This window comes from Mus musculus, chromosome X, assembly GCF_000001635.26.
Source record: "Mus musculus strain C57BL/6J chromosome X, GRCm38.p6 C57BL/6J".
In the NCBI taxonomy this organism is placed as follows: Eukaryota; Metazoa; Chordata; class Mammalia; order Rodentia; family Muridae; genus Mus; species Mus musculus.
In genome coordinates this window covers 100760490-100788016 of record NC_000086.7, presented here as the reverse complement: position 1 = coordinate 100788016, position 27527 = coordinate 100760490, and the positions used below count along the sequence as shown (strand labels likewise).

The window sequence follows — 27527 nt, the reverse complement described above, 5'->3', positions numbered from 1 at the left end:
AATAAACAGACACAGATGTTCAAGTCTATTACCTACTTTTGTTTGTTCCATTCAGTGCTGGGGACCAGACCTACATGATAGGGAAGTGACCTCCCACTTTAACCCCCGAGCCTGGTTTTGAGTCATAATCTAGCTATGTAGCTTAGGGCGGTCTTGGACCTCCTGAGTGCTAGGATGACAAGGTTTGCTCCATCACAGCTGGCTCAATTCTATTACTAACAACAACAACAAATATCCATCCAATAGAGTTTGGTATGTATCAAGTGTGTGGAGGGTCTCTAATAAAGTAGACCAGGTCCACATAGAGGCTAGAAGTTAGAAAAAAACATTAGAGGGAAGGGAAGGTAGGGGGAGGGGAGACCTTAAAGCCAGAGATGGAAGATTATAAAACCTAAGTGAGAGGAAAGTGGAAAGGGGACTGCCAGGGGTGAAAGGCGTGGTAGGAGAGGGGGTGGGGAGTGGGGAACCAACACTAAGGATTATGAAAAAGCCATAAGGAGCCTACTATTTTATGAGCTTATTAAAATATGATTTAAAAAAAGACTTAGAATGGAGGTATCCTGCACTGCACAGGGAGATGTTTCTCCCAAAGCCCCAGGTTGTTTTTTTGTTTTGTACTCCTGCCTAGCAACTCAGACCAGGATGGCCTCTAACTCAGAGACTTGCATACTTCTGCCTCTCAAGTGTTTATAGAAACTATCTGGATGCGGGTTTTGTTTGTTTGTCAACTTGACATAAGCTAGTCATTTGAGAGGCGGGAACCTCAATGGAGAAAATGGCTCCAAAAGACTGGCCTGCAGGCAAGCCTGTAGGGCATTTTCTTAATTAATGATTGATGCAGGAGGACCCAGCCAATCGTGGGTGGTGCTAGCCCTAGGGCAGATGGTCCTGGAGTGTAAAGGAAAGCAAACTGGTGGTTGGAGCAACGGCTCAATGGCTAAAAGCACTGACTGCTCTTAGGTTCAGTCCCCAGCGCTTGCTGCAGCACCTGACAAACATCTGTTACTGCAGTAAAAGGAACCTGCCTGATGCCCTCTTCTGCCCCTTTGAAGATTCTTACACAAAATACAAATATAAAAGAAAGGGGATGGCGGTGGACACCTTGAATCCCAGCAGTCAGGAGGCAGAGGCAGGCAGATCTCTGAGTTCAGGGCCAGTCTGGTCTATCGAGAGATTTCCAGGAAAACCAAGTACACAGAGAAACCGTGTGTGTGTGTGTGTGTGTGTGTGTGTGTGTGTGTGTATACACCCATATATATGTATATATACGCACACGTATATGTATACATATGCATATACATATGAATGAAAGCAGGCCTAACAAAGCAGCATGGCCCCTGATTCAAGTTTCTGCCACCAGGTTTCTCCCCTGACTTCCCTTAGTGATAGAGTGTGATCTTTGAGTTGGAAGGTGATCTGTGAGTTGGATAAACTGTTTCTTCAAGTTGTGTTTAGCCATGGTCTTTATCACACAAATAGAAACCTAACATAGAAGCCATAGGTTATTAAAGAAAACCCTAGTGGCAGATGTGGGATAACACCCTATAAGTTGTTGGTCAGAGAGGCCCCAGAGGCCCCCAAAGCAATGCAGATTGGTGGCCTTGTTGGTTACCCACCAGAACTGGATGGTAAGATCCTACTGCTGAAGAGACCACACACTTTTAGTCACAGGCCATGGAGCTGAGTTGATAGCTTCCTCCTAGCTGGCTAGTTTTCATAGTGCTAGAAAGTGCTACCCAGGCTTTGACAAGGAAGGTTATCAACCGTCTCAACCCAGCTGTGAACCCTGGAAGCTACAATAAAGACCAGCTTGGCAAGACGTCCTCGTTAGTGCAATCATGGCATGAATACTGTGGACTAGTTAACACGCTGTAAGTGGATGTGAAGCCCACTCCACACGGGGAATCCACACTTAGTACTGTAAACCTAGTCAAGAGCTGGGGGCTGGAGAGGTCACAGGCCCTTTTTTTTTCTGGATGAACATGTGTTCAAATAGCCTTTGGAGCACTCATGTTTCTGTCCATAAGTCAGTGCCGTGAGCTTTCATCAGAAAAGCTTCTCACTGCACCGGATGGTGGTTAATGAAGAGACTCCTAACTGACAGAAGTGCTGAGAGTAAGGGATGTTCAAGTTCAGCCCTAAATGCGACAGCAGCAGAAACCCATTTCCCAGGCTTGGGAATATCAAGATGGGTGAAAAGGGAAGAGCTGGGGGCTGGAGAGGTATGCTGTCAAAAAAGCCTGACCACTTCACGAACAAACTCATTGCAACTCTGCTTATCTACGTAAGACTGGTACAAGACTGGGGAGAGCCAACAATTTTTCATCCTGGGAGGGGGAAGGGCTCATGAAGCCCCAGCCCCACGTGGAGCTATGGCCAATTAACGGTGGCACAGGGAAGGGGGGTCCCTTTCTTTAAATGATGTGATGATTGATGATAAGGTGCTCGTGCTCCAGTAAATAACCTCCCACCCATGTTCACGCAAGGAACTCTAATTAAACTCAGTGGGGGCCCCCAAGCAAAAGGACATGAAAGGGCTCAGCAGGGGAGGGAAGGGGAGGGGAGGGGAGGGGAGGGGAGGGGGAGTGTTAGGAGGTGGCAAAGTTTGAGATTCATTCTATGCATGTAGAAAACTGTCAAAAGAATGAAAATAAATAAAATTACTCCACATTAGTGAGAAGTTTTTTGGGGTGTGGGGGGGGGGGGCTTATACTGCCCATAGAGGTAAAAGCTAATTTGAAAAAAAAATGCATCAAAAGCATTAAATATGTTCATATCCTTTCAATGAATAATTCCATTTGAAAGAACATATTCTCAGGAAATAATTATAGATTCAAAGAAACCTTGTACAAGGATATTCATTAAGGCATTTTTAGAAGAACAAAATCTTGGGGGGAGGGACCTAAATATCCATAGCCACTAACAGAAGAATGGTTACCTGAATTATGGCACACATATGAGGAACTATTTGTTAACTACTTCAAAAAATTTTTCAAACAATATATAATGACCTAAGAAAATATTCATGATGTAGTTTAGAATAATGGAAAAGAATATAAAAACTGCCTCAATCTAATAATTCCATTTTTAAAGCTACAGACACATTGCATGATATATAAAATATAAATATATATGGTTTGAAAAGAAATATACAAAGATGTGCATGCACTAGTCAGTTGATTTGAACTTTTTGACTTTGTGTTTTCAAAATATTCAGTTGTATGTAAATCTAGTATTTCTATCTCCAGGAATAAAACTTAAGGGATCCGAGTAAGGAGACACACTGAGCAGACCAACGGTAAGCCAGGGCAAAGCCAGCATACACTTGCACTAGAAATTTCAATCTACACTGCTCCTAACTTAGCAACCAGATGCAAACAAATCCACATGAGCACATAGCGTTATAACCCAGGCATTTAGAGCCTTACTGAAATCTCCATCGACCACAGCCATACTTGCCTGACCCATACCGCAGTAACCCACTTCCACTGAGAGAATTCGAGCAAGCTGCCCTATCTGACTTTGGTACTTACCACTTTCTTCTTCGGAGCAGTTATAAAACACTAGAAAAATCCAGTTTGGAATTTAACCCCACATTTACAAGATTCTTTCTCTTTTTTGAAATCCAAATCCTTAAAGTACATTATTTATACAAAACATGTTATCTTAATTTTTTTATCTAACAAAATATTTCATAACTCAATGTTGTCAAACAGAAATTCAAAACATCTCTGGGGCCTTTGCTTCGAAAGGAGCTGTGAAATCAGTGAGCAGAAACCTTTCTCAGGAGGATAAAAGCCTACTCAAGAAAGACGGGGGAGGAGGACCTTTATTAAAGCAAAGTGGTTATTAGTTCAAGACCATGTGATTTAATAAGTACAAACAAAAATTCATAAATTGAACTAAAAACTCACTTCTACTCATCTAACACAGAATTTTAGCAAGGAAACAGATCACAAAACATTTTATATAATCTCATTTTAGACATTAGGAAACTGAGTCCAAGAATTAAGAATTTTTATTCATTTAGAGAAAACTCAGAAGTGGATCTGAGAAGCTTGGCTTCTCTGATATAGATAGATAATACATGACCTCTATATCATGTATGTAGGAGCCTAATGTCTATATATTGTGCTAATGGATATGTATGTGTGTGTGTGTGTGTGTGTGTGTGTGTGTGCATGTATCTTACACAAGAGTACTAAAAACAGTAGTTTTAATTTCAGTGACAGTGGCAGTCCCAAATTATTCTGCCTCTGTTCCTTTTTATAAAGCAACAGGACATTTACCCTAAAGTGTTCTTTCTTTAAAAAAAAAAAATCAGTGTCAATATCAAGGTCAAGATTTCAACACCTAACACAATAGACAGAAAAAGAAGCTGTCAAACTCTACCATTACATTAAGAAATCACCCATTCTCATTACTACATATCATTGTAATCATTCCACCTAGCAGGAAGATCTGATATTTTACAAAGTGCAAAGCTCCTAAGATTTTGACTCACACCACCTAGCAAGGACAAGAAAGCACCTGTCTAGCGAGGTTCAAAACACCGTGCCAAATTTCACTCCAATGTCCTTGGGCTACAGAAACACAGAAGACAGAAAAGCCCAACACAAACACACAGTCAGCTTCAGGGGACAAAACTGTGAGGAAGGAGAGCTTCACCTTCCCTCCTAAGTTTACAAAACTGGGTGGGCCTGAAAGGGTGTAGTCACTTTAAGAAGTCTGGCAGTGCCTCCAAAATGTCGTTACCTTCTGACCCACAGCAATTTTACTTCTAGGTGTAAATACAGGCGAGCAGAAAACATCTGTTCACAGGAAAACTTCTTCAGGAATGTTCCTAACAGCAGTATTCGTAACAGTAAAAGAGCGAAAAGAACACGAGAATGGAGAAACAAAACGGACTCTAACCGTAGACTACGTTATTATCCCACCCTAGAAGAATGAGGAACAGACAGACACGTGTCACAACATGGCTGAACCTTGAAGAGGTTACACTAAGAGAAGCTGGGCACCAGAGGCCACACATTGCAATGTTTACATGAACTGCACGCAAAACATTAGAAGGTGCCTAGGGCTGTGATGAGAGAAAGAGCCAGGGGGAAACACGACTGCTAATGGGTCAAGGCTTCTGGAGTGATGAAAGTATTCTAAAACTGACTGTAATAAAAACTGAAAATTGCAGAAAGAACTGCAATGTATATCTTAAGTGGACATGCTCATATTATGGCATGTGAATTATATCTCAATAGCCTGATTCCAAAAGAAGGTGGACCCTATTATTTTTATCAGATCAGCATTTCTAGCTTAAGCACCGTCACTAAAGCCTTAACCCACCCCCCCCCACCCCCCCCCCCGCAGTACACTCAGCCGATAGGACTGAGCTAGCGACCCTCTGGTTCCTTCTAATCACCGAAGCAATAGCATGCCTGGCCCTATTTATTCTCCAGTTAATTTGTAAACAGGATGAGAACCAAATCAAAGCAAAATTGAACAACAAATAATAAGCCCTTAAAATATGCTCAACATTACTACTGGGGAATGCAAATCGAGACCACAAGGAGATACCACTTCACACCCAGCAGGATGGTGACAACCAAAAGGACTGACGAGTGTTGGGAAGGATGCAGAGATGGTGCAGGCCCAGTGGAGAGCAGCCTGGACAGTCCTCAAAGGGGAATGGTAATGAGATTTGAGCCAGAGAATATGTCCAAGAAATATGTAAGTTTATGTCCACTGAAAGATTGCACATTGACGGTCATGGAGTATTACTGATAACAGTTCAAACACACACACACACACACACACACAGAGATTATTTATCTATAGAAGGTAAAGAAGTACCACACTACATGCTATAATATAAATTAACCTTGATCATGTGCTAAGTGAAAGGAGCCAGTCTCAAAAGGCCACATAGCATGTAATTTCACTTACATGAAAAATTCAGAATAAACAATAACTTCGTAAGCATCAGAAAGGCGATTTGTGGTTGCCTACGGCTGAGAGGGATAAGAAGTTTAGGGATGATGTTTAAACTATTAAACTCCATTTATGTGTAGCCTTGAATTAACTGTTGTCATAAAAATGAATGACAGCCAGGCAGTGGTGGTGCACGCCTTTAGTCCCAGCACTCGGGAGGCAGAGGCAGGTGGATTTCTGAGTTCGAGGCCAGCCTGGTCTACAAAGTGAGTTCCAGGACAGCCAGGGCTACACAGAGAAACCATCTCGGGAAAAATAAATAAATAAATAAATAAATAAATAAATAAATAAATAAATAAATAAGGGGAAAGCCTAAATAAATAAATAAATGACGAATGACAGGGTTGGGGGGGTCACTCAGTGGCACAGCCCCTGGTTAGCACACATGAAGCCCTGGATACCATCCCCAGTACTCAAAAGGAATGACCCAACTCCAGTTGAAGAAATGAGAAATGCCTACTTGCACCATTAATATTCTAGACCTGGTCACATTCGCTATTCAATTGAACAAAGCAACTCCCCCTCCCCAACACAACCATTCCCTGTGGGAACTCACATGCTTCCAGAAATCTCTTCCCTACTACTACTTCTCTTCGTACAGGACTGTATGATCGCCTCGACTGAAAAGCTGAGATAAACAAGGTGTAGTAGCACACACCTTTAATCCCACCAGTATTTGGGAAGGCAGAAGCAAGGTCTGGTCTGCCAACCAGCGTGATCTATACAGCAAGTTCCAGGCCAACCAAAGCCGGATAATGAGACCTTATCTCAAAAACAACACAACAACAAAAACACACAAAGACAGGCAGGCAGTGGTGGTGCACACCTTTAGTCCCAGCACAGGGAGGAAGCAGCAGGAGAATTTCTGTGAGTTTGAGACTAGCCTGGCCTACAGTAGGGGCCCAGGAAGCCACGATTACAGAGAAACCCTGTTTGGAACCCCTCCCCCAAAGTATGTTAAAAGCCCAGAGATTGCATGGCATCCAAGCCCTACCTGGGAGGGATGCATTAGGAAGCGAGTATCTTAACCCTATCACTCTCCCAAAGCTTATCCCTGTCTTTGTCTATTAAAAAGAGACAGAGAAAATCCCCCATTCCTCCCCTCACTAGAGCCCTAGGTCTTTCGCTTCCATTAATTTGTCTCTTGTGGCTAATTTATGTAAATGAAATCATTTAATATGTCTCGTTTCTTTTTGTTTGTGTTGTCTTTGTTTGGTTTTTAAGACAGGGTCTTACTATGTAGCCCTGGCTGTTCTGGAACTCACTATGTAAGCTGGGCTGGCCTGGGATTCCAAGATCTGCCTGCCTCTGGAGTTGTTGGTGGGACTAAAGGTGTGCCTGGCTTTCTTTTACTTAATGTTTTCAAGGTTAAGCTGTGTTGTGACAACCAGTTTTTACTCTGTTTATGGCAGAACAAAAAAGTCGGTCTAAATTAGAGTATTTTGTTTACCCATTCTAGGTTCGATGGACATTTAGGTTCTTTCCACCTTTTCACTCTGAGGATTCATCTTCCCCTTGCCTGAGCCTTGCTTTAGGAATGCAGGAATTTCAAAACTTTCTTTTGCCTTGATGCAGTTTAATCTCTGCCCTCGTGAGAGATCATAGTGATAGGATAGCTATGTTTACATCTTTCATTCCTAAATGTGGGGAAATGCTGTTTAAAAAAATAACCTTTTGGAACCTTCATGATATCAGCCCTGATTTCCTAGCTCTTCCAGGGCTTATGTGGAGGGGTTTCTGTGATGAGCCCATCGGGCACCTTAAAATGGAAAGAGAATCCTCTCACTTAGCACACTTCTACCCTATGTAGATTTACATCCCAGTAAAAGAACAAAACCCAAAACTAAAACTGAACCAAACCAAAAACAAAACTTCACAAAGGCTCAGTCCCCAGTTGGGCTACTTTAAATGATCCATTTCTGGCTCAATTATTGATTGAGAGATCAGGTTTCCACTTGAAAAACAAAAGGTCTTTCCACAAAAACACTAGGTCAGTTGATAAGCTGGAAGGGAGTAAGCAGGGGAAGGCGTGGATCTCAAACTGCTGTAACGCCAAGGCCATCTCTACCTGCCTGCTGCAGTTCCATGGGCCAGTGACAAAGAAGACCCATTTCCAAACAGTCTGCTTCTATTTCTATTTAATATTTCCAAAACTTCATCATGAAAACACTTCGTAAAGCACCTGTGCTAGGCACACTGTAAAGCTCCAATAGATAGACCCAATTTCTATACCTCATTATCCACACTAAGCAAGCCACATATACCAAAAATTTCTTTTTAGGAGCATGTCTAAGTTGCCACCCAGCCCTCCCCCCCCCCCCCCCCCCGCCTGCATGCTCAAGGGAGAGAACTGGGAAGCAACTTCCAATGCTTGTCCCTCTTTATGTATTCCAAGGAATGGAGGATCATGAAATGTTCTAAATTTATCTGCGGCAACACAGGCACAACTCTGTGTCACTGAACTATAGACCTACATGTGGGAAGTGAATGCTATTATGACTTATATCTCATTTAAAACATTTTAAAAGGCAGAAAAAAAAAAGTTCTTATCCTGACTGTTCTAATTAGCCAAAGCTATTTTTAAGCTCTCATGCTAACTCTGATGTAGTCAAAGGGGGCCCTGGAATGGTGCCTCCGCAGTCTCCTTCCATCCACTGCTTTCTTTCCCCCATTCCCTCTCTAGTTCCCTAGCTCTTATTTCTTCCCTTCTATCCTTCAACTCTGAACTAGTCTTAGGTCTCCATTGCTAGAACCACTCTATGTGTCCCCAGCGGACCTCAAAATTAAATAGTTTGCTTATCCTCCACAACTTTCCCTGAGTGACCTCAGGCCAGTTGAGTTCTAGTTCTCCCGGGTAGCTCCAGTCTGCACAGCAGGGATGCACAGTGTGATCTGACCCCCTCCCGTGCTCACATTCTATGAGAAAATCCAAATAATGAACGGCTGCTTAGCCAACAACATCAGAAGTCTCTGCCACTTTTGCCAACACATGAACATAAGTTAGATTATTCAACCTTGCAAACGGCCACCAGGATGCAATTCTCCAAAGAGCCATAGTTAATGTATTTGTACAATTATCCACATGTAACCCTTACTCTTAAATACAAGGATTTAATTTAAGAGAAGTATGGATTTAATGAAGAATGTTTGATGGCCTATCTATACCAGCACCTAAAAGTCCATTTTCAAATGAAGAAAAACTTTGCTTATTGTGGCTCTGTTGTATGGAGCAAACCAAAGAAAAAATAAGACTGGGGAGGCACTGCTTAGCGCGGTGCTTCACCTAATTTCTGAAAGGCGGACTTGAGCAACAAGGAGTAGAAAGACCTGACACAGACAGCATCTCAGTCTGCATCCTAAACTCCACTGAGAGAGCAGGAACCACTGCAGGAATGACTTTAGCCACTCACGGCTTTTTATGCAGACCAGTTGCATTCCCCAAACCAAAGTCATAGAAATATTTAGTCACCAGTTTTCCAGCATACTGCCACCAGGCAAATTCTCAGTATTGTTTCCATGTGCCCAGCATCAGAAAGAATAACCATTTTCTCTTACACACACACACACACACACACACACACACACACACGGCAGTGTGGGGGGGGGGAACAGGCAGACAGGCAGACAGGCATTGAGAAGCCATTTCCTTTGCAGAATCTACTCTTAAATTGAGGGCAAAAAAAATGATAAATATTAGTTGCTAAGAAAAATCCTGTGGCGAAGCCTCTCTTCAGAAGCAAACATCATAAGCCTGATTCATAAAAAAAAAAAAATATCCCTAAGGAGCATTCCCTGTCAGGAAGCCGAAAGCCAAACATGGAGAGAAATGATTTGAAGTGTCCTTTTGCATCTCTCTCTCCAATTATCTTAGACCAACAAGCTCTCCTATTAGTTATCCTGCCTGCACTCCTGTCTTGCATCAAGCCTGGTAGAAAAGGTGACAGGGCCCTTTCTCTTAGGGCTCGGAGGGCATGGAACTAACGTGGGGGAGGGGCGGGAAGGACAAAGGTGGTCGCTTTTGAGCCTTCTTAGCTTTGTCACAGGGATCCTAGCTTCTCCCGTTCTTCTTGCACTACTAGAGCACCTGTTAGCACCAGGTTCCTCCTCCACAGAGCTTACAGGCCTGCAGGGCCTGGGTGTCCAAGGAACCCAGGCACTGCAGCCCTAAGGGGACAAAGGCCAGGATTACAAGAGGGAAGAGAGACGAAAGATGTCTGGTAAAGAATGAAAGCCTTGAGAAGACCGGGGACACAAAAATCCTAAACTAGTTGCTGGAGTTCCTAGGGTTAGGGAGAGAAACGAGCATGGGGGGGGGGGGAGATTTAAAATTCCTCTGAGGGATCGAGGGCAGCTGGGGACTCAGCAGGAAGGAGGCTGTGGGCTGCACTGAGGCTTTAGGACGAAAAGGGGCAACAGTTGATGGGTGAGAAGAAGTGATGGCACGGAGGTAAAAGCTAGACGAGGTTCAGAGGGCGCAGAGCCCCTTGCAGAGCAGTCGAGGAAGCCAAGGTGGCGGAGAAGGGGCCTCGGGGTGTACAGCGCAGGTTTTAGGGAAGAGGACAGAGATGGGGCGGAATGTTGGAAAAGAGGCTGAGAACAGAACAGTGGAGAGACTGGGGGGACTGCGAGGGGGCCTGGCCCCCGTCCGTCCCACCTCACCTGGCGCTCAGTCGGAGTCCAGGTCTAGTTGTCGAGAAAGCGCCGGCTCCGGCCGGTCCCTCTGTCCCGCGCGGGAGACCACGGACACAAAGCGGGGCGCGCGGGAGGAGGGGAGAAGGGGAGGAGGGGGAGGGGATAGAGGAGGAGACGCCAGAGGCGAGAGGGGAGGAGGGGCGCCCGTCGCCCTCCGCCTGGGTCAGAGGGCGGGGCGTACGGCTGGAGGCCGCGCTCGGCGCACCAATGGTTGTCCAGCTGGCTGGCAGGCTGGGGCGCGCCTTCGTACAGTTCACCTCCTCACCTGGGCCTCCGCTGGCCCGAGCCAATCAAACACCTTTGTTTGCATAACCGGCTCCGCCCACTCGCCCCTGCGGAGGGCCTACTAGCTGAGAATACAAAGATCTCCATATGGGTGTGATTCTATTCCTGAATCCCCCATCCCAAGGGCTCAGTATCACCTTATTTTGATGAAGGGAAATAAGTGGGACCTCCATGATCTCTTAGGAAATCGGATTTCTTACTCTCTGAAGTTCTTCTAACTGAGTTACTCTTTCCCAGGGCACACTATTCCCAACGACCGCCTCAGAGCCCTAAATTCCCCCCTCTGTCTTTCCCATTTGCCCTAAAATCTCTTAGTGGTGTTTCTCGTGGGCTGCTGCCCACTACAGGCTTCCTGCAGTACTGCATTCCTCATCTGCAAGATCTTAGCACTGCTTAGATTGATGCTCCCAAACCACCATAGCTACCACACTGTCTAGAGGGAAAAGGAAATAAGAGGTTACTGCACCAGAATATCGCGAACCTGGTCAAATGGCTTTGTTACCGACGGTGGGAGAAGTCAATGCTAAGCATACGTTGAAACTCATCATCTTTCTCCACCTTCCCTTCTCTTACCTTCAGGTCTATACTGGGCCACAATGGTGACTGACTGGCCAGCCCGTTTCAGAGCAGCCGCTGCTTGCTCGTGGGTAGCATTCCTCAGGTTGACTCCATTTACCTGTCCAAAGAGAGGAGTTGTGAGCTACCTCAAAGGCAAGAGAGAGAGAGAGAGTCCCCCCCGCCCCCATAGCAGTTATAAAGAGGATGTACAGCCTATCTCTCAGCCTATTTGGATTGGTCTTCCACAAATTCCATCCTGTCCCCACAAATTAGGCCTAAAGGATACAATACCTCTGGGGTAATAATTATTTTTGTGGGAGTCAAATGCCAATCAAAGTTAAGATCTAAAGACATTCATTTCTTCCTCCAGCATAAGTCTAGTCTTGTTCTCTTTTCCCTAAAGATATTTATAAAAACAATTTACATTTTCTTCAGGTCTCAGCCCTTCCCTCCGTCCCAAGAAACACTTTTTGGTGGACACAGGGACTCCCCTCCTCCCTTTTACCCATCCTCCCACCCGGACTTTGTCTCACCGATAAGATCCGGTCTCCCCTTCGCAACTCCCCACTTAGGTCTGCTGGGCCTCCCGCCAGGATGAAGGAAACAAAAATGCCTTCTCCATCTTCTCCTCCTACAATGTTGAAGCCCAGGCCTGTAGAACCTTTGTGCAGGATGATCTTGCGGGGCTCTCTGGAGAGAAATAAAAGAAGATAAGAAAAGGTGGAGTGGGCAGTCAGGAAAGGATGATAGGAACTGTTGATGCTGTGAGGACCAGGCCGGCACAGAACCCATACTTGCTGTAGGAAGTCAAGACTCTAAAGGGCTTCTCTAATGTGATGCCCTGTGCTTCCCCTTTGACTCCTGAAACTTGCTTGGCTGCTCTTTTATGCCAGGTGCCAAGTTTCAGTTCCTTGTCCCTCCTTCGTAAAGTCTCCTAGTCAATTTCCCAATGGGCATTCCTCAGCACTCTCAGGTCCACAAAAACGTCATCCAGAACTCTGGAGCCCAAACTTCACAGCCCACTCCCTCATTTTCTTCCCTGAGTCTTCTGTTCTAGTCAGCTCTGTGAAAGGCCCTGGACTGAAAGAGAAACCTGGTAAGGGCAGTGGAGTCACCCTGGGTTGATCTCCCTGACCATCCAAAAGCTACTCTCAACTATATGTCCCTTTCTACCTTCCCCCAACATGGCAGCCTCCACTGACCAATGGTGGTGTGGAAGAAGAAATAGATGAGGATGAGGAAATCCCAGGTCCCAAAATAGGTTAAACTTAAGAGAGGAGAATATATATATATATATATATATATATATATATATATATATATATATATATATATACATATATATATATATACACACACACACACACAGTGCCACCCGGTAAGTGGAAATTATCTGCATATGGATATCCATACAACTAGCCCGACTCCCCAGCACACTGTCCCATCCTGCCATCTTCATTTGGTACAAGCATCTTTCCTGAGAGAAAGCCCAGGTCTCAAGTGAGCCTCTTCCTTTCTTGCAGTTCCGAGTCTTGGGGTTGATGCTTCCTACCTGGCATCCCCTCCAGGCCGCAGGGAACGGAGCGGCCAGGCCCACCTCTGCGAAGCCCTCCTCCAGGCTGAAGCAGAGGCCGAGCCCAAACCCAGGGCCAAGCTTGAGCCTGAGAACTTGCGAGCCGTCTCCATGGCTCCTCTGGTTCTCCCCGGGTCAGCCTACTCTTCTGTCTCCACCACTGCTGGCCCAGCAGCCACCTAGGCCCCACCCTGCAAACCTGTCCCCCTGCAACCCTGGCCGGCCGGCCTGACCAGTTCAACGGCCCCGGCCCGCCGCCACCACCATGGGGCGGAACCCTTCCTCCTGCGGTCCCGGGCTGGCTTGGAGGCCTCTCTGACTCCCGCCAACCCCGTCAGCTAAAAGGCCTTCTTCAGCGACTATGGATGGCTGCCGAAGAGAGGATTGATACTGTCGCAGGGCAGGAAGACCCCCGCTGCCCCCACTTCCTCAGCCCCCTAGACGCTTCACCCCACCCCGGATCTGCATTTTCGGATCTGGGCCACTTGCTTGGCACTCCCCCTGACGGCGGTAATCGTCCTTGCAGCCACCTCTGTTTCTGAAGTCCGAAGGCCTCACAGAGAAGGGCCCCAGATCTTACTGCTGGGGATGATGAGGGCCTTGCCCTTTTGCCATACTACAAGAAGGCCTGTCAACAGCCAGAAAATTTATTCTCACCCCCTCTAGGTTGAAAGAACAGGAGAGTGTCTTACCTGGTAAAGTCTTCCTCAGCCAGCATGTGTCTGGGAATAGGAGAGTAACGAGTAGGGGGCACCTGAGGTGGAGCAGGGTAGGTGACCTTGCTCTCCACTGCCCCAAGATAACCCAGGCTGGAATTATGGCTTATGTGATTGTCAGCCAAGGCAGTGAAAGCTGAGGTGGAGAGAGAGAGAGAGAGAGAGAGAGAGAGAGAGAGAGAGAGAGAGAGAGAGGTGTCCAGAGATGTTCCACTATAGAATTTTTTCCCAACCCCCTCAAAGGATTTTTCCTTACATCCTACCTCAGGTACAAAAAGGACCAAGGAATGCCGATTCCCTAGGCCACTGCTCCCTGCTCTACCCACTACCCACCCTCACCCCAGGGTTCCTCCTCCTCTGTCCCTTTCTAAACCCTAGGCTTACTCCTGTGAGTCTTAGAAAGAGCTGAAGTCAAAGCAGTCTACAAAGAAAGGCATGACTAGAGGTGTGATTAATAATAATAATAATCCCTTACATCTCTGAAGCCTAATAGTTTTCCAAAGGCTTTCTCATCCATGATCTCACTCAATCCTTGCACCAGTCCTATGAGGAAGGCGATACACACACACACACACACACACACACACACACACACACACACACACACCATTAGCTTATTTGGACTAAAGAGAAAAACTAAAGTTGTGAAAAGGTCTTGTCCAAGGGCACCCAACTCCAAAGCACAAGGCTGGCACCTGAACTCAGTTATGACAATACCATCAGTACTAGTTCTTTCTGAACAAAGGGGCCAGACACCGTCTCCACTGAAACCAGGGCCAAAGAGCAATGAGTACGTACTGCTGGCATAGTCAGGGGGAGCATACATATCGTTGAGGTGGATGCTGCCTGGCTTGGCCACCTTCAGATAGACCATGTCTGATGTGTTCTTGAGTGAGGCCACAGCTTCCTCATGCCTCACATCCTGCAGATTGGTATTGTTCACCTAGAAGAGGAGACACCCTAGGGTGGGTCTTAGAAGGGAAAACTTCTCCGGGGCACTCAAAGGAGTGGTCTTTCAGCATACTAACAGGTACCAGTCGGGTAGGGTTAAAGGGATAATATATAAGCATGGTTGGCCCCACCATGGGAAAAAACTAGGGCCTTGTTAGCTGAGTAAGACCAACTCAGGTGATCTTGAAATTGCCAAAATGCCTTATCCTGAGGTGAGGTTTTGATGGAGTGAGACGGTTTACCAGAGCTGATCCTCCCTACCCTACTGTTTGGGCATCCCCTTGAAGGCTATCTCACCGCAAGCAGCCGGTCCCCAATCTGTAGGCGTCCATCCTTCTGAGCAGCTCCTCCTTCAATGATCTTGGTGATATAGATGCTGTTGTCTCCTGGGATGTGCTGGTTGCCAATGCCCCCAGCAATGCTGAAACCTAGGCCTAAATGGCAGCCAGCAGGAAGTGGGAGAGAGCCACAGGGAGAAGTTAGCACGGTTCATCCATTTTGAAGCCAATCCCCTCCCTCTGCCCTCTCCAAAAGCTTCACCATCCTATCATCCCAAGGTCAGTAAGGATTGAAATCGGAGGTCAAGAAAGAAGGCTAGGATCTGGGACTGGAGTAATCATGCCAGGAGAAAAACCCCTCCCTTCCATTCACCTATGGGGCGGCCATGAACCCAGGGGCTGGGGGTGGGTTGCTAGAGCACGGGAACCAGGAGGGCCCCACCTTTTGGCCCTTTGAGCAGGTTGACCTCCATGATAGTCTCAGGTGGGGGCTGTCGCCTCCGCACCACCAACCGCACCACAGGGCCTGCCTCCTTCAGTGCCTCCACGGCCCGGCTGTGCACCACCTCGGACACGTCCACCTCATTCACCCGTAGCACACAGTCATTCACCCTGTAGGGAAAGCCCAAGAGGCATGACAGTGTGTGCCGCCCCTCTATTGTCGCCTGTATCTTCCCTCTCCTCGGCTCTCCCTTCCTCCTTTCCCTCTTCTTCTCCAATATAATGGAAGGGTCATCCTTGTCCCTCATCTCCATCCTGTCCCTTCCACCCACAGCCCTGCTTCCAGGCCATCTCACCCCAGCCTCCCATCCATGGCAGCTGCTCCACCAGGAATGATCTTGGTAATAAAGATGCCAGGGTCATCAGGGACATGAGGGTTGTCGATGCCACCTGCGATACTGAAGCCAAGGCCAGAGTTGCCCTGAAAGGGGGTGGAAGGGCACAGTCATTTCATTCTGAGAGCACACAGGAGGGTTCCATCTCCTTCCATATCCCAGAGTCGGTTCTCCAGATTCCAAGGGAAGGGTGGGGCACATTCATCAGAAACCTAGCAGTTTCTCAGTCTATGTTCACCATTTTGGTGGAGAGGCCTCAGCAAACCAACCCCCACCCCAAGTTTCCAGGCCTCAGTCAACAAGATCAATATTTGTGAGTTGATTGGTAGCTGCAGTGATGTGGCTTCTGAAGGCCCTGTTTCCTCATACCCTCAGTATAGGCTCCCCCGTGAGTCTTGAAATGCTGCTCTAGGCCCTCCCCTCTCCTGGATGTAAACTTTGCCCCCTGTTTCCCAATCTCCCTCCTGGAAAACTTACCCGTTCCAGTACTATCTCCTCATACTTGAACATGCCATCACTGCCATTCACCTAAAAGAAGACAGTAGCACTTCCTTCAGTGTCTTCTGCCCACCTACTCATCTGCCCTCTCATCAGTTTACTCCTTCCCCACTCCCACAAAGATCCCAAGCACACGACAAGGCATCTCTAGATCACAGATGGGGACAGGCTGACCCTGAGCGAGCACATCCCTCCCCTTGTATCCAACCATATCAGTCCAAAACCAGTTGCTTGTTTAGCCCAGATCAACTGTCTGAGACTGAGCCAACCAGTGGTGCACTCACCGATAGGCTGGGCTCCAGGGCCTCGGGGTTCACTAGGAGGGGTGCAGGGCTGGCCTAAGGGGGATGGCAGAGATGGAGCATGGTGGGCAAACTGTACCACACCCAACATCCATAGGAAGCCTGGTGAGGGAACCTCTCCATTTCTGAACAACAGTTCCCCCTGACTTTGGGATCATAGAGTCCCACAATGTCAGATATAGAAAGACAACATATACCACTTTCACATGACAATTGAGGACACTAAGGCCCAGAGTGGTTGTGGGGTGTGCCAAAAGCACACTGGGAGTTAGGATATAGAACTTGTATCTCCAGGTACTCTTTGGACTATAGGAGGTTTCAAGGCCAGTGGTAATTTGGCTGATCATCCCTTCTCCATGTTATTTCCATCAGAGTTATTTCCCGGAAGTCCTATTTTTACACGTCCTTCAAAGGTCCCAGAAATACAAGTTCTCAAATGGACAGGAGTGAAAATCCTAATCCAAATTTTTTTCCAAAGCAACTTTTGATTTGAACCCTTTCTGTGCTCCAGAAGAAAGGGTCAGGGTGGGAACTGGCCAGGAGTCTGAGGACAAATCAGGGTTAGGACAGGACTGGGGTAGACAAAATTTCCCATGACGGGGAACCTGATGACCCATAGACAGTAGGATCAGAATTTGTGATCTTAAGCACACAGTAGCCATGGCAAGACAGGCTAGTAAGGGGTTCAAAAAAAAAAAAAAACACAGGTTGTTTTCAGCAACAAATAGACATTGCCTTCCAGACAGGACATACTTGTGGCCTTTGTTCAAGTGGAAATCTGATTCTGCACAGACAAGTACACCTGCTTCCTCATTCCCACAATCATTTTCAAGACTAAAGGAAGCCCCTTGTCTCCCTCACCAAGTGTCCCAGCACTGATCCACATTTCTCTGGCTGTGTTACACCCTTCTGAAGTTGTGGCCCCAGAAGAGAGCACACAGGGTGAGTGTTCTTCTAACATAGTCTGCTCTGCCTCCCCCTTCCCACCTTCATCCTCTGCAGCACTGGCTTCAAGAGTGCTGACTAGCCTCCCCTCTCTCTCCCCCTTCATGTTCTGTGGTCTTAAGGAGTCAGTGGGGAGGGCTCCAGCTGCAGCCTCACCCTGGTCCCAGGAAGAAAAATCACTGCTTCATCAGAGACCCCCCCCCCCGCAACTAACACAGCCAACTGAAGTGCCATACAACCGTTACAGAGCAAAAGAGAGCCCATGCAGGTACACTCTCTCGTGTACCTAGTGTACCATGTGTGTTCCACATGTGATAAGCCATGCCCACCTAGTTTGGGTGGCACCTGGAGGTTTCAGCTCCCAGTAGTCCACCCTCTAGCTCTGGTCCCACTTCCACTCAGGGACCTTGCCTCTAGGGTCAGGAGCCATCCAAAGATCACCCAACAGGCCCGGCCCTGGAATTGGCACCTATTTCTCACTAGGCAGGCCAAGCATGAGCGTGTGCTTATAAGGGAGGGGCAAAAAAGAGGGGACTCACTGGAGAGGGCAAGGAACCAAGGCTAGGGACATAGGAAGAGGTGTAGACAGACAGACATACAGAATGGATAATTCTGATCTCCAAGAAGCCCCCTCTTTTGCTTCTAGGTAAAAGCACATCCTATTCTCCGAAGAGGACAGGGGTGACCAGATGGTCACCAGCTTGGGACAGTCAGCACCTTCCATAGAGAGCAAAGCCTCTCCTCCTCTCTTTCCACCCTGGGGGTTGCAGAACTGAAGAACTAGACAGGCCCTCCGCCATGCGTGCCAGAGACCTGGCTCTGCTGGCCCAGCCTCCATTTTGCTGTTTCTCCCACAGACGCTCCTTCCATTTTCTAAGCTGGCAGTTCAGGCTGGGAGTGGAAGCCGGAGTTGTGCCCAGCACCCAGGGGCTCCCAAGCTGTGCCAAATCAGAGCTGGGGAGCTAAGCTCTCTCACATCTGTGGGTACCCATAAGGGCCATGTCCCACTCAGAGAAGACCCTGCATTAGGGCAGCTACCCTTTGCCTGGTTCCAGGCAATATGCCTGCTTTGGAGCAAGAAGGCTTGTTTAACACCCCCTGCCCCCCAACCCCCCGCAGCACACACTTCAGAGCAGCTTGGACAAAAGAGTCTGTCCTTCTCAGCAGCATCTCAGCCTTGCTTGGGATGTGTCTTGCCCCCCCCCCTTTTGCCTGTTAAGCGCTTCTCATCAGGGACAACACACACACACACACACACACACACACACACACACGTGTACACTCTTGAAGCCACATGCTTACACACATATACATGGAGACACCCTCGGGCGAACACAGCTATCCCTGCAGCCTCATCGACAGAGACACCTTCACATTCAGAGACACATCCTCACATATCCATGTGCACGTTCACACACAAAGGGACTGGGATGGAGAGGGACTCATGGTATGGAGAGATGACGCTCAGCCATCTGGGCACATGGGTTCTGATACATACATTCACACAAGCTCCATTGCTTTCTTCCACACACCCCAACATACATACAAACACATATGTCCCCCCCACGCAGAGCACCATGCCCCCTCCTCCCCTCCTATGGAGACACACACCACATACAACCCCCGCAGAACCTCCCGCCCCCTGCCAGACACAGAGACACTGCCACCCCCCCGCCCTGCACTGAGACAAACCCAAATCCCCCACACTAGAAAAATGTGCCCCTCCGCCATACCATCACCCCCTGATACAAACAGCTCCTCCCAATCCCCTCCAAACGGAGACCCCCTAAACAGACACACATAGAAGATGTATTTTCAACAGTCTCTCTTTGGTCAGCTGCTAAAGGCTCAGATCCATAGACTTGGAGCCCCAGCAACCTCTACTGCTCCCCAGACTTCCTAGACCCCAATCCCTAGTCCTTTGGGTTGTCCCACCAGCCTCCCCTCCTCCTCATCTGCCGGTCCTTACCTGCTCATACCAGTCCCGGTTGGTACAGGTGCACTCGGGCCACCAGCCGGGGCCACTGCCGTTGAGTTTTGGGGTGCTCTTGCCGGGGACTGGCTTAGGGGGCACTGGCCCCACATCTCGGCCTGTGGGGATGAGCTTGGCCTTGGTGCGAGGGGTGGGGGTAGCCCCTGCCTGTGAAGGCAGGGTCTGCGAGCTGTAGCCTCCATAACCGGAGCTAGCCCCATTGCCCCCACTTGGCCCATAGGGGTCCGGCACCTGCCAGTCCCCGTAGCCAGGAGGCTCAAGACGCCGCAGGGCGGCCAGGCGGGTCACCTCATAGCACTCGGGGCACTTACAGCAGTGCTGGTGCTTGTGCATGGCACTGCCCCCCGCGGCTCGGACCCCCCAGCCCACGCCAGTTTCCACGCCGCCGCCGCCGCCGCCGGGCTCCCTAGCACACTCGCACTGCTCAGACCAAGAAGGAGGGGGCACCCGTGGGGGTGCCCTGGCTGAGCGGGGCCTGGGGCCGGGCGGGCGTCCTGGGGCCTCTGCCCCCACGCTGCCCCGCACCCATGGCTCCCCCTCCAGCACTGGCGGCTCCGTGTCGCCCGTTGTGGCTTCTGGGCCGAGGCCCAGCGGCAAAGAAGAATCGGGCGCCCAGGCAAAGGCTAGGTGCGGCGAGAACCTCTTCTGCTCAGGTCCCCAGGATGGATCTGAGTGGAGTCAAGAGCATCTCTCCCTGGCTCCCTTCTCAATTGATTCCAGCCAATCAGAGCGCAGAGTCAGGCAGCGGCAGCGGCAGCAGCAGGAATGCTAAACAGCGGCTTCTTAAAGGAGCAGAAGCAGAGGCGCCCCCCCACCCCCCGGACTCAGACACATCTCCCCTATTCTGTGGAGTTACTGGCAACCCTAGTCTAGGTGGCTGAGATTTGGGCCACTAGAGAGCTGAAGAGTATGATCCTGCGATCCTGTGTTCTCGTGTTGCCAATTTCAGGCTGTCTTCTGCCCGCTCCACCCCGCCCCACTGGCAAGAGGGAGTTGCAGTGAGATGCTCAATGGGTCCCTAAGCTTGCTCTAAGCTAGGGCCATCAGAAGTAAAGGCAGCAATAGAACCGATCAAAGGGGCATCTGGACAGGGTGCGCGAAGTGCTGCCTCCTGCAGGGGACCAAGGAAAAGGGCAGCATCCAGGTCTGTCAGCGCATCCTCATCAGGACCATTGTTCTTTCATTTCCTAGGCCCTGTAATGAGTATCTCTCACAGTCGACCTTTCTTACATCACCAGTGAGAGACTAACCTCAGAACCGGCAACGAGAGAAAACTATTTATGCCTGCCTCCGACACTTCTGCCTCCACTCCATGGTTATGTTAGGGAAAAGAGGCTTGAAATGTTACGAGGAAAGGGAGTTCGGGTACAAGGAAGTGGTAAGAAAAGATCTAAAGTGAAAGAAGCCAATTCTTTGGTTCTGGCACAGCACCCAGGAATCCCGATTGAAGGAGGTCTCCTTGACTTCTCCTCGCTCACGCTGTTGGAAGGTGGGGAAAGGGTAATCATAAGACAGAAAGAATCTTTTTTTTTTTTTGAGACAGAGTGATCATCCTGCCTCAACTACTTGATTGGTGATATTACAGGTGCCACCCAGGCTAGCTTTTTGTTTCTGTCCTTGTTTTATCTTTAGCAGACAATGACTGAATCGTTACAAAGTCTGAGGTGCAAACAAAAGTCTCTATCAAGGCAGTACTAAAGGTACCTCCATTCTACCAATAAGAACTGTAAGCTCAGCGGTGCTAACACAACTAGGTAGCATAACTGAGAGATGAAAGTTCTTGCCATTTGACTGGAACCCATGCTCTAAACTACTCAGATAAGCACTGTGCTCTAAGTTCTGCAGATTTTAGGTCTCCGTTTCATTTAACAGACATTAATTGAGCACTTACCCGGTGTAAAGCCATCACATGGGTGTTGTGAATAGAGACTTGGGCTTAATTCAACAGATGTTCATGCCAAACACTGTTCTAGAATATAGTAATAGAACAATACGATATACAACAAACAGACCCAGTCCCTGAGAGGATGTAGACAAACGTAAGTGCAACAAAGAACAGAAAACCATATAGTTATGGTAACTAGCCATGGTTGTCAACTTCAGTAGAATTAGAATCACCTAGAAGATACGCATTGGGCATATCTGTGAGGGCATTTCAAGTGCGGATGAACAGACCTTCAGTGGGAGTGGCATCTTCCAATGGGTCACCCAGATACAGAGAGGTCTGAGTAAAATGCAGCAAGCCTATGCCTGCTTTCACTTCCTTTACAAAAATTATTTGTAGACTTGTTTCATTTTCTGTGTACTAGTGTTTTACCTGCATGTATGTATTTGAGCCATTTGCGTGCAGTTCTGGCAGAGGCCAGTAGGGCGTGTCAGATCCTCAGATATTGAAGTTACAGATAGTTGTCCCTCAGAACCAAATTTGGGTCTTCTGCAAGAACAACGAGTGCTCTTAGCTACTGAGCCATCCCTTTATTCCCTCTTCTCTTCCTTTTGACTGCACGTATCACTGCTGTTGCCATTATTGGCCGCCACCAGACTTTATCCAAGTGAACTTAACACCAGTGACTTTTCAGTGACTCTCCAGGCTTTTGACACTGGATTGGGTCTGCTGAAATGTCTTTTTTTTTTTTTTTTTGGACTGAGCAGCTACCACATTCCATGCCTTGCCAGTGTACAGACAGCCATTGTTGGACTGCTAGTTTCCCTATCATGTAAGCCAATCCAATAAGCCCACATATAATATGTATACATTCTATTGGTTCTATTCATTTACAGAGACCTGTCTACTGCAGATTTTGGTACTACAAGCAGTTCTAGAGAAAGACGTGATTTCTGCACGTCTCTCATTTGATTACTTATATCGAAAGTTACTAAACATCTTCCCGATGGTATGGAGAGCACTGACAGACAATCCATGGTGTGAACTGTTTAAAGAAATATGCACGAACTTAGGAAATTAGTCTGAACAGGTGAGAGGGTGCGCCAGAGAACCTGACAGCCTCTGGAACAGGCAGAAGCACAGAGGGGCTGAGGCAGCACCCTGTGTGGGCCGGGGACAGCCGGCCACCTTCCGGACCGGAGGACAGGTGCCCGCCCGGCTGGGGAGGCGACCTAAGCCACAGCAGCAGCGGTCGCCATCTTGGTCCGGGACCCGCCGAACTTAGGAAATTAGTCTGAACAGGTGAGAGGGTGCGCCAGAGAACCTGACAGCTTCTGGAACAGGCAGAAGCACAGAGGAGCTGAGGCAGCACCCTGTGTGGGCCGGGGACAGCCGGCCACCTTCCGGACCGGAGGACAGGTGCCCACCCGGCTGGGGAGGCGGCCTAAGCCACAGCAGCAGCGGTCGCCATCTTGGTCCCGGGACTCCAAGGAACTTAGGAATTTAGTCTGCTTAGGTGAGAGTCTGTACCACCTGGGAACTGCCAAAGCAACACAGTGTCTGAGAAAGGTCCTGTTTTGGGCCTTCTTCTTCGGCCAGGAGGAGGTCCAAATACAAGATATCTGCGCACCTTCCCTGTAAGAGAGCTTGCCAGCAGAGAGTGCTCTGAGCACTGAAACTCAGAGGAGAGAATCTGTCTCCCAGGTCTGCTGATAGACGGTAACAGAATCACCAGAAGAACAATCTCTAAACAGAGTCAACTATAACTACTAACTCCAGAGATTACCAGATGGCGAAAGGTAAACGGAGGAATCTTACTAACAGGAACCAAGACCACTCACCATCACCAGAACCCAGCACACCCACTTCGCCCAGTCCAGGGAACCCCAACACACCTGAGAACCTAGACCTAGATTTAAAAGCATATCTCATGATGATGGTAGAGGACATCAAGAAGGACTTTAATAAATCACTTAAAGAAATACAGGAGAACACTGCTAAAGAGTTACAAGTCCTTAAAGAAAAACAGGAAAACACAATCAAACAGGTAGAAGTCCTTACAGAAAAAGAGGAAAAAACATACAAACAGGTGATGGAAATGAACAAAACCATACTAGACCTAAAAAGGGAAGTAGACACAATAAAGAAAACTCAAAGCGAGGCAACACTAGAGATAGAAACCCTAGGAAAGAAATCTGGAACCATAGATTTGAGCATCAGCAACAGAATACAAGAGATGGAAGAGAGAATCTCAGGTGCAGAAGATTCCATAGAGAACATCGGCACAACAATCAAAGAAAATGGAAAATGCAAAAAGATCCTAACTCAAAATATCCAGGAAATCCAGGACACAATAAGAAGACCAAACGTACGGATAATAGGAGTGGATGAGAATGAAGATTTTCAACTCAAAGGTCCAGCAAACATCTTCAACAAAATTATTGAAGAAAACTTCCCAAATCTAAAGAATGAGATGCATATGAACATACAAGAAGCCTACAGAACTCCAAATAGACTGGACCAGAAAAGAAATTCCTCCCGACACATAATAATCAGAACATCAAATGCACTAAATAAAGATAGAATACTAAAAGCAGTAAGGGAAAAAGGTCAAGTAACATATAAAGGCAAGCCTATCAGAATTACACCAGATTTTTCACCAGAGACTATGAAAGCCAGAAGAGCCTGGACAGATGTTATACAGACACTAAGAGAACACAAACTGCAGCCCAGGCTACTATACCCAGCCAAACTCTCAATTATCATAGAGGGAGAAACCAAAGTATTCCATGACAAAACCAAATTCACGCATTATCTCTCCACGAATCCAGCCCTTCAAAGGATAATAACAGAAAAAAACCAATACAAGAACGGGAACAACGCCCTAGAAAAAACAAGAAGGTAATCCCTCAACAAACCTAAAAGAAGACAGCCACAAGAACAGAATGCCACCTTTAACAACTAAAATAACAGGAAGCAACAATTACTTTTCCTTAATATCTCTTAACATCAATGGTCTCAACTCGCCAATAAAAAGACATAGACTAACAAACTGGCTACACAAACAAGACCCAACATTTTGCTGCTTACAGGAAACTCATCTCAGAGAAAAAGATAGACACTACCTCAGAATGAAAGGCTGGAAAACAATTTTCCAAGCAAATGGTATGAAGAAACAAGCAGGAGTAGCCATCCTAATATCTGATAAGATTGACTTCCAACCCAAAGTCATCAAAAAAGACAAGGAGGGACACTTCATTCTCATCAAAGGTAAAATCCTCCAAGAGGAACTCTCAATTCTGAATATCTATGCTCCAAATACAAGAGCAGCCACATTCACTAAAGAAACTTTAGTAAAGCTCAAAGCACACATTGCGCCTCACACAATAATAGTGGGAGACTTCAACACACCACTTTCACCAATGGACAGATCATGGAAACAGAAACTAAACAGGGACACACTGAAACTAACAGAAGTGATGAAACAAATGGATCTGACAGATATCTACAGAACATTTTATCCTAAAACAAAAGGATATACCTTCTTCTCAGCACCTCATGGTACCTTCTCCAAAATTGACCACATAATAGGTCACAAATCAGGCCTCAACAGATTCAAAAATATTGAAATTGTCCCATGTATCCTATCAGATCACCATGCACTAAGGCTGATCTTCAATAACAAAATAAATAACAGAAAGCCAACATTCACATGGAAACTGAACAACACTCTTCTCAATGATACCTTGGTCAAGGAAGGAATAAAGAAAGAAATTAAAGACTTTTTAGAGTTTAATGAAAATGAAGCCACAACGTACCCAAACCTTTGGGACACAATGAAAGCATTTCTAAGAGGGAAACTCATAGCTATGAGTGCCTTCAAGAAAAAACGGGAGAGAGCACATACTAGCAGCTTGACAACACATCTAAAAGCTCTAGAAAAAAAGGAAGCAAATTCACCCAAGAGGAGTAGACGGCAGGAAATAATCAAACTCAGGGGTGAAATCAACCAAGTGGAAACAAGAAGAACTATTCAAAGAATTAACCAAACGAGGAGTTGGTTCTTTGAGAAAATCAACAAGATAGATAAACCCTTAGCTAGACTCACTAAAGGGCACAGGGACAAAATCCTAATTAACAAAATCAGAAATGAAAAGGGAGACATAACAACAGATCCTGAAGAAATCCAAAACACAATCAGATCCTTCTACAGAAGGCTATACTCAACAAAACTGGAAAACCTGGACGAAATGGACAAATTTCTGGACAGATACCAGGTACCAAAGTTGAATCAGGATCAAGTTGACCTTCTAAACAGTCCCATATCCCCTAAAGAAATAGAAGCAGTTATTAATAGTCTCCCAGCCAAAAAAAGCCCAGGACCAGACGGGTTTAGTGCAGAGTTCTATCAGACCTTCAAAGAAGATCTAACTCCAGTTCTGCACAAACTTTTTCACAAGATAGAAGTAGAAGGTATTCTACCCAACTCATTTTATGAAGCCACTATTACTCTGATACCTAAACCACAGAAAGATCCAACAAAGATAGAGAACTTCAGACCAATTTCTCTTATGAACATCGATGCAAAAATTCTTAATAAAATTCTCGCTAACCGAATCCAAGAACACATTAAAGCAATCATCCATCCTGACCAAGTAGGTTTTATTCCAGGGATGCAGGGATGGTTTAATATACGAAAATCCATCAATGTAATCCATTATATAAACAAACTCAAAGACAAAAACCACATGATCATCTCGTTAGATGCAGAAAAAGCATTTGACAAGATCCAACACCCATTCATGATAAAAGTTCTGGAAAGATCAGGAATTCAAGGCCAATACCTAAACATGATAAAAGCAATCTACAGCAAACCAGTAGCCAACATCAAAGTAAATGGAGAGAAGCTGGAAGCAATCCCACTAAAATCAGGGACTAGACAAGGCTGCCCACTTTCTCCCTACCTTTTCAACATAGTACTTGAAGTATTAGCCAGAGCAATTCGACAACAAAAGGAGATCAAGGGGATACAAATTGGAAAAGAGGAAGTCAAAATATCACTTTTTGCAGATGATATGATAGTATATATAAGTGACCCTAAAAATTCCAACAGAGAACTCCTAAACCTGATAAACAGCTTCGGTGAAGTAGCTGGATATAAAATTAACTCAAACAAGTCAATGGCCTTTCTCTACACAAAGAATAAACAGGCTGAGAAAGAAATTAGGGAAACAACACCCTTCTCAATAGCCACAAATAATATAAAATATCTCGGCGTGACTCTAACGAAGGAAGTGAAAGATCTGTATGATAAAAACTTCAAGTCCCTGAAGAAAGAAATTAAAGAAGATCTCAGAAGATGGAAAGATCTCCCATGCTCATGGATTGGCAGGACCAACATTGTAAAAATGGCTATCTTGCCAAAAGCAATCTACAGATTCAATGCAATCCCCATTAAAATTCCAACTCAATTCTTCAACGAATTAGAAGGAGCAATTTGCAAATTCATCTGGAATAACAAAAAACCGAGGATAGCAAAAACTCTTCTCAAGGATAAAAGAACCTCTGGTGGAATCACCATGCCTGACCTAAAGCTTTACTACAGAGCAATTGTGATAAAAACTGCATGGTACTGGTATAGAGACAGACAAGTGGACCAATGGAATAGAATTGAAGACCCAGAAATGAACCCACACACCTATGGTCACTTGATCTTCGACAAGGGAGCCAAAACCATCCAGTGGAAGAAAGACAGCATTTTCAACAATTGGTGCTGGCACAACTGGTTGTTATCATGTAGAAGAATGCGAATCGATCCATACTTATCTCCTTGTACTAAGGTCAAATCTAAGTGGATCAAGGAACTTCACATAAAACCAGAGACACTGAAACTTATAGAGGAGAAAGTGGGGAAAAGCCTTGAAGATATGGGCACAGGGGAAAAATTCCTGAACAGAACAGCAATGGCTTGTGCTGTAAGATCGAGAATTGACAAATGGGACCTAATGAAACTCCAAAGTTTCTGCAAGG

General features: G+C 46.7%; 1 protein-coding gene across 9 annotated transcripts in view; it reads right to left on the bottom strand.

Moving 5' to 3' along the window:
- Positions 1-20606, bottom strand: part of Dlg3 (discs large MAGUK scaffold protein 3) — a 51000-nt gene extending 30394 nt beyond the window's left edge. For 2 of the 9 annotated variants that reach the window (NM_016747.4, NM_001177778.2), the window contains exons 1-10: positions 19589-20295; positions 16657-16710; positions 16352-16402; positions 15836-15960; positions 15481-15650; positions 15058-15194; positions 14608-14752; positions 13786-13945; positions 12054-12210; positions 11536-11638 (exon numbers count right to left, since the gene is read on the bottom strand). In NM_016747.4, the coding sequence (NP_058027.1) occupies positions 11536-11638; positions 12054-12210; positions 13786-13945; positions 14608-14752; positions 15058-15194; positions 15481-15650; positions 15836-15960; positions 16352-16402; positions 16657-16710; positions 19589-19945 (1459 nt within the window). In that variant the 5' untranslated portion in view covers positions 19946-20295. Of the gene's footprint in view, positions 1-10644; positions 10747-11535; positions 11639-12053; positions 12211-13072; positions 13523-13785; positions 13946-14607; positions 14753-15057; positions 15195-15480; positions 15651-15835; positions 15961-16351; positions 16403-16656; positions 16711-19588 lie in introns of those variants that run through there. The other 7 variants (XM_006528124.4, XM_030251380.1, XR_001782754.2 and 4 more) reach the window with 6 other exon arrangements.
- Positions 20607-27527: the final 6921 nt, after the last annotated feature.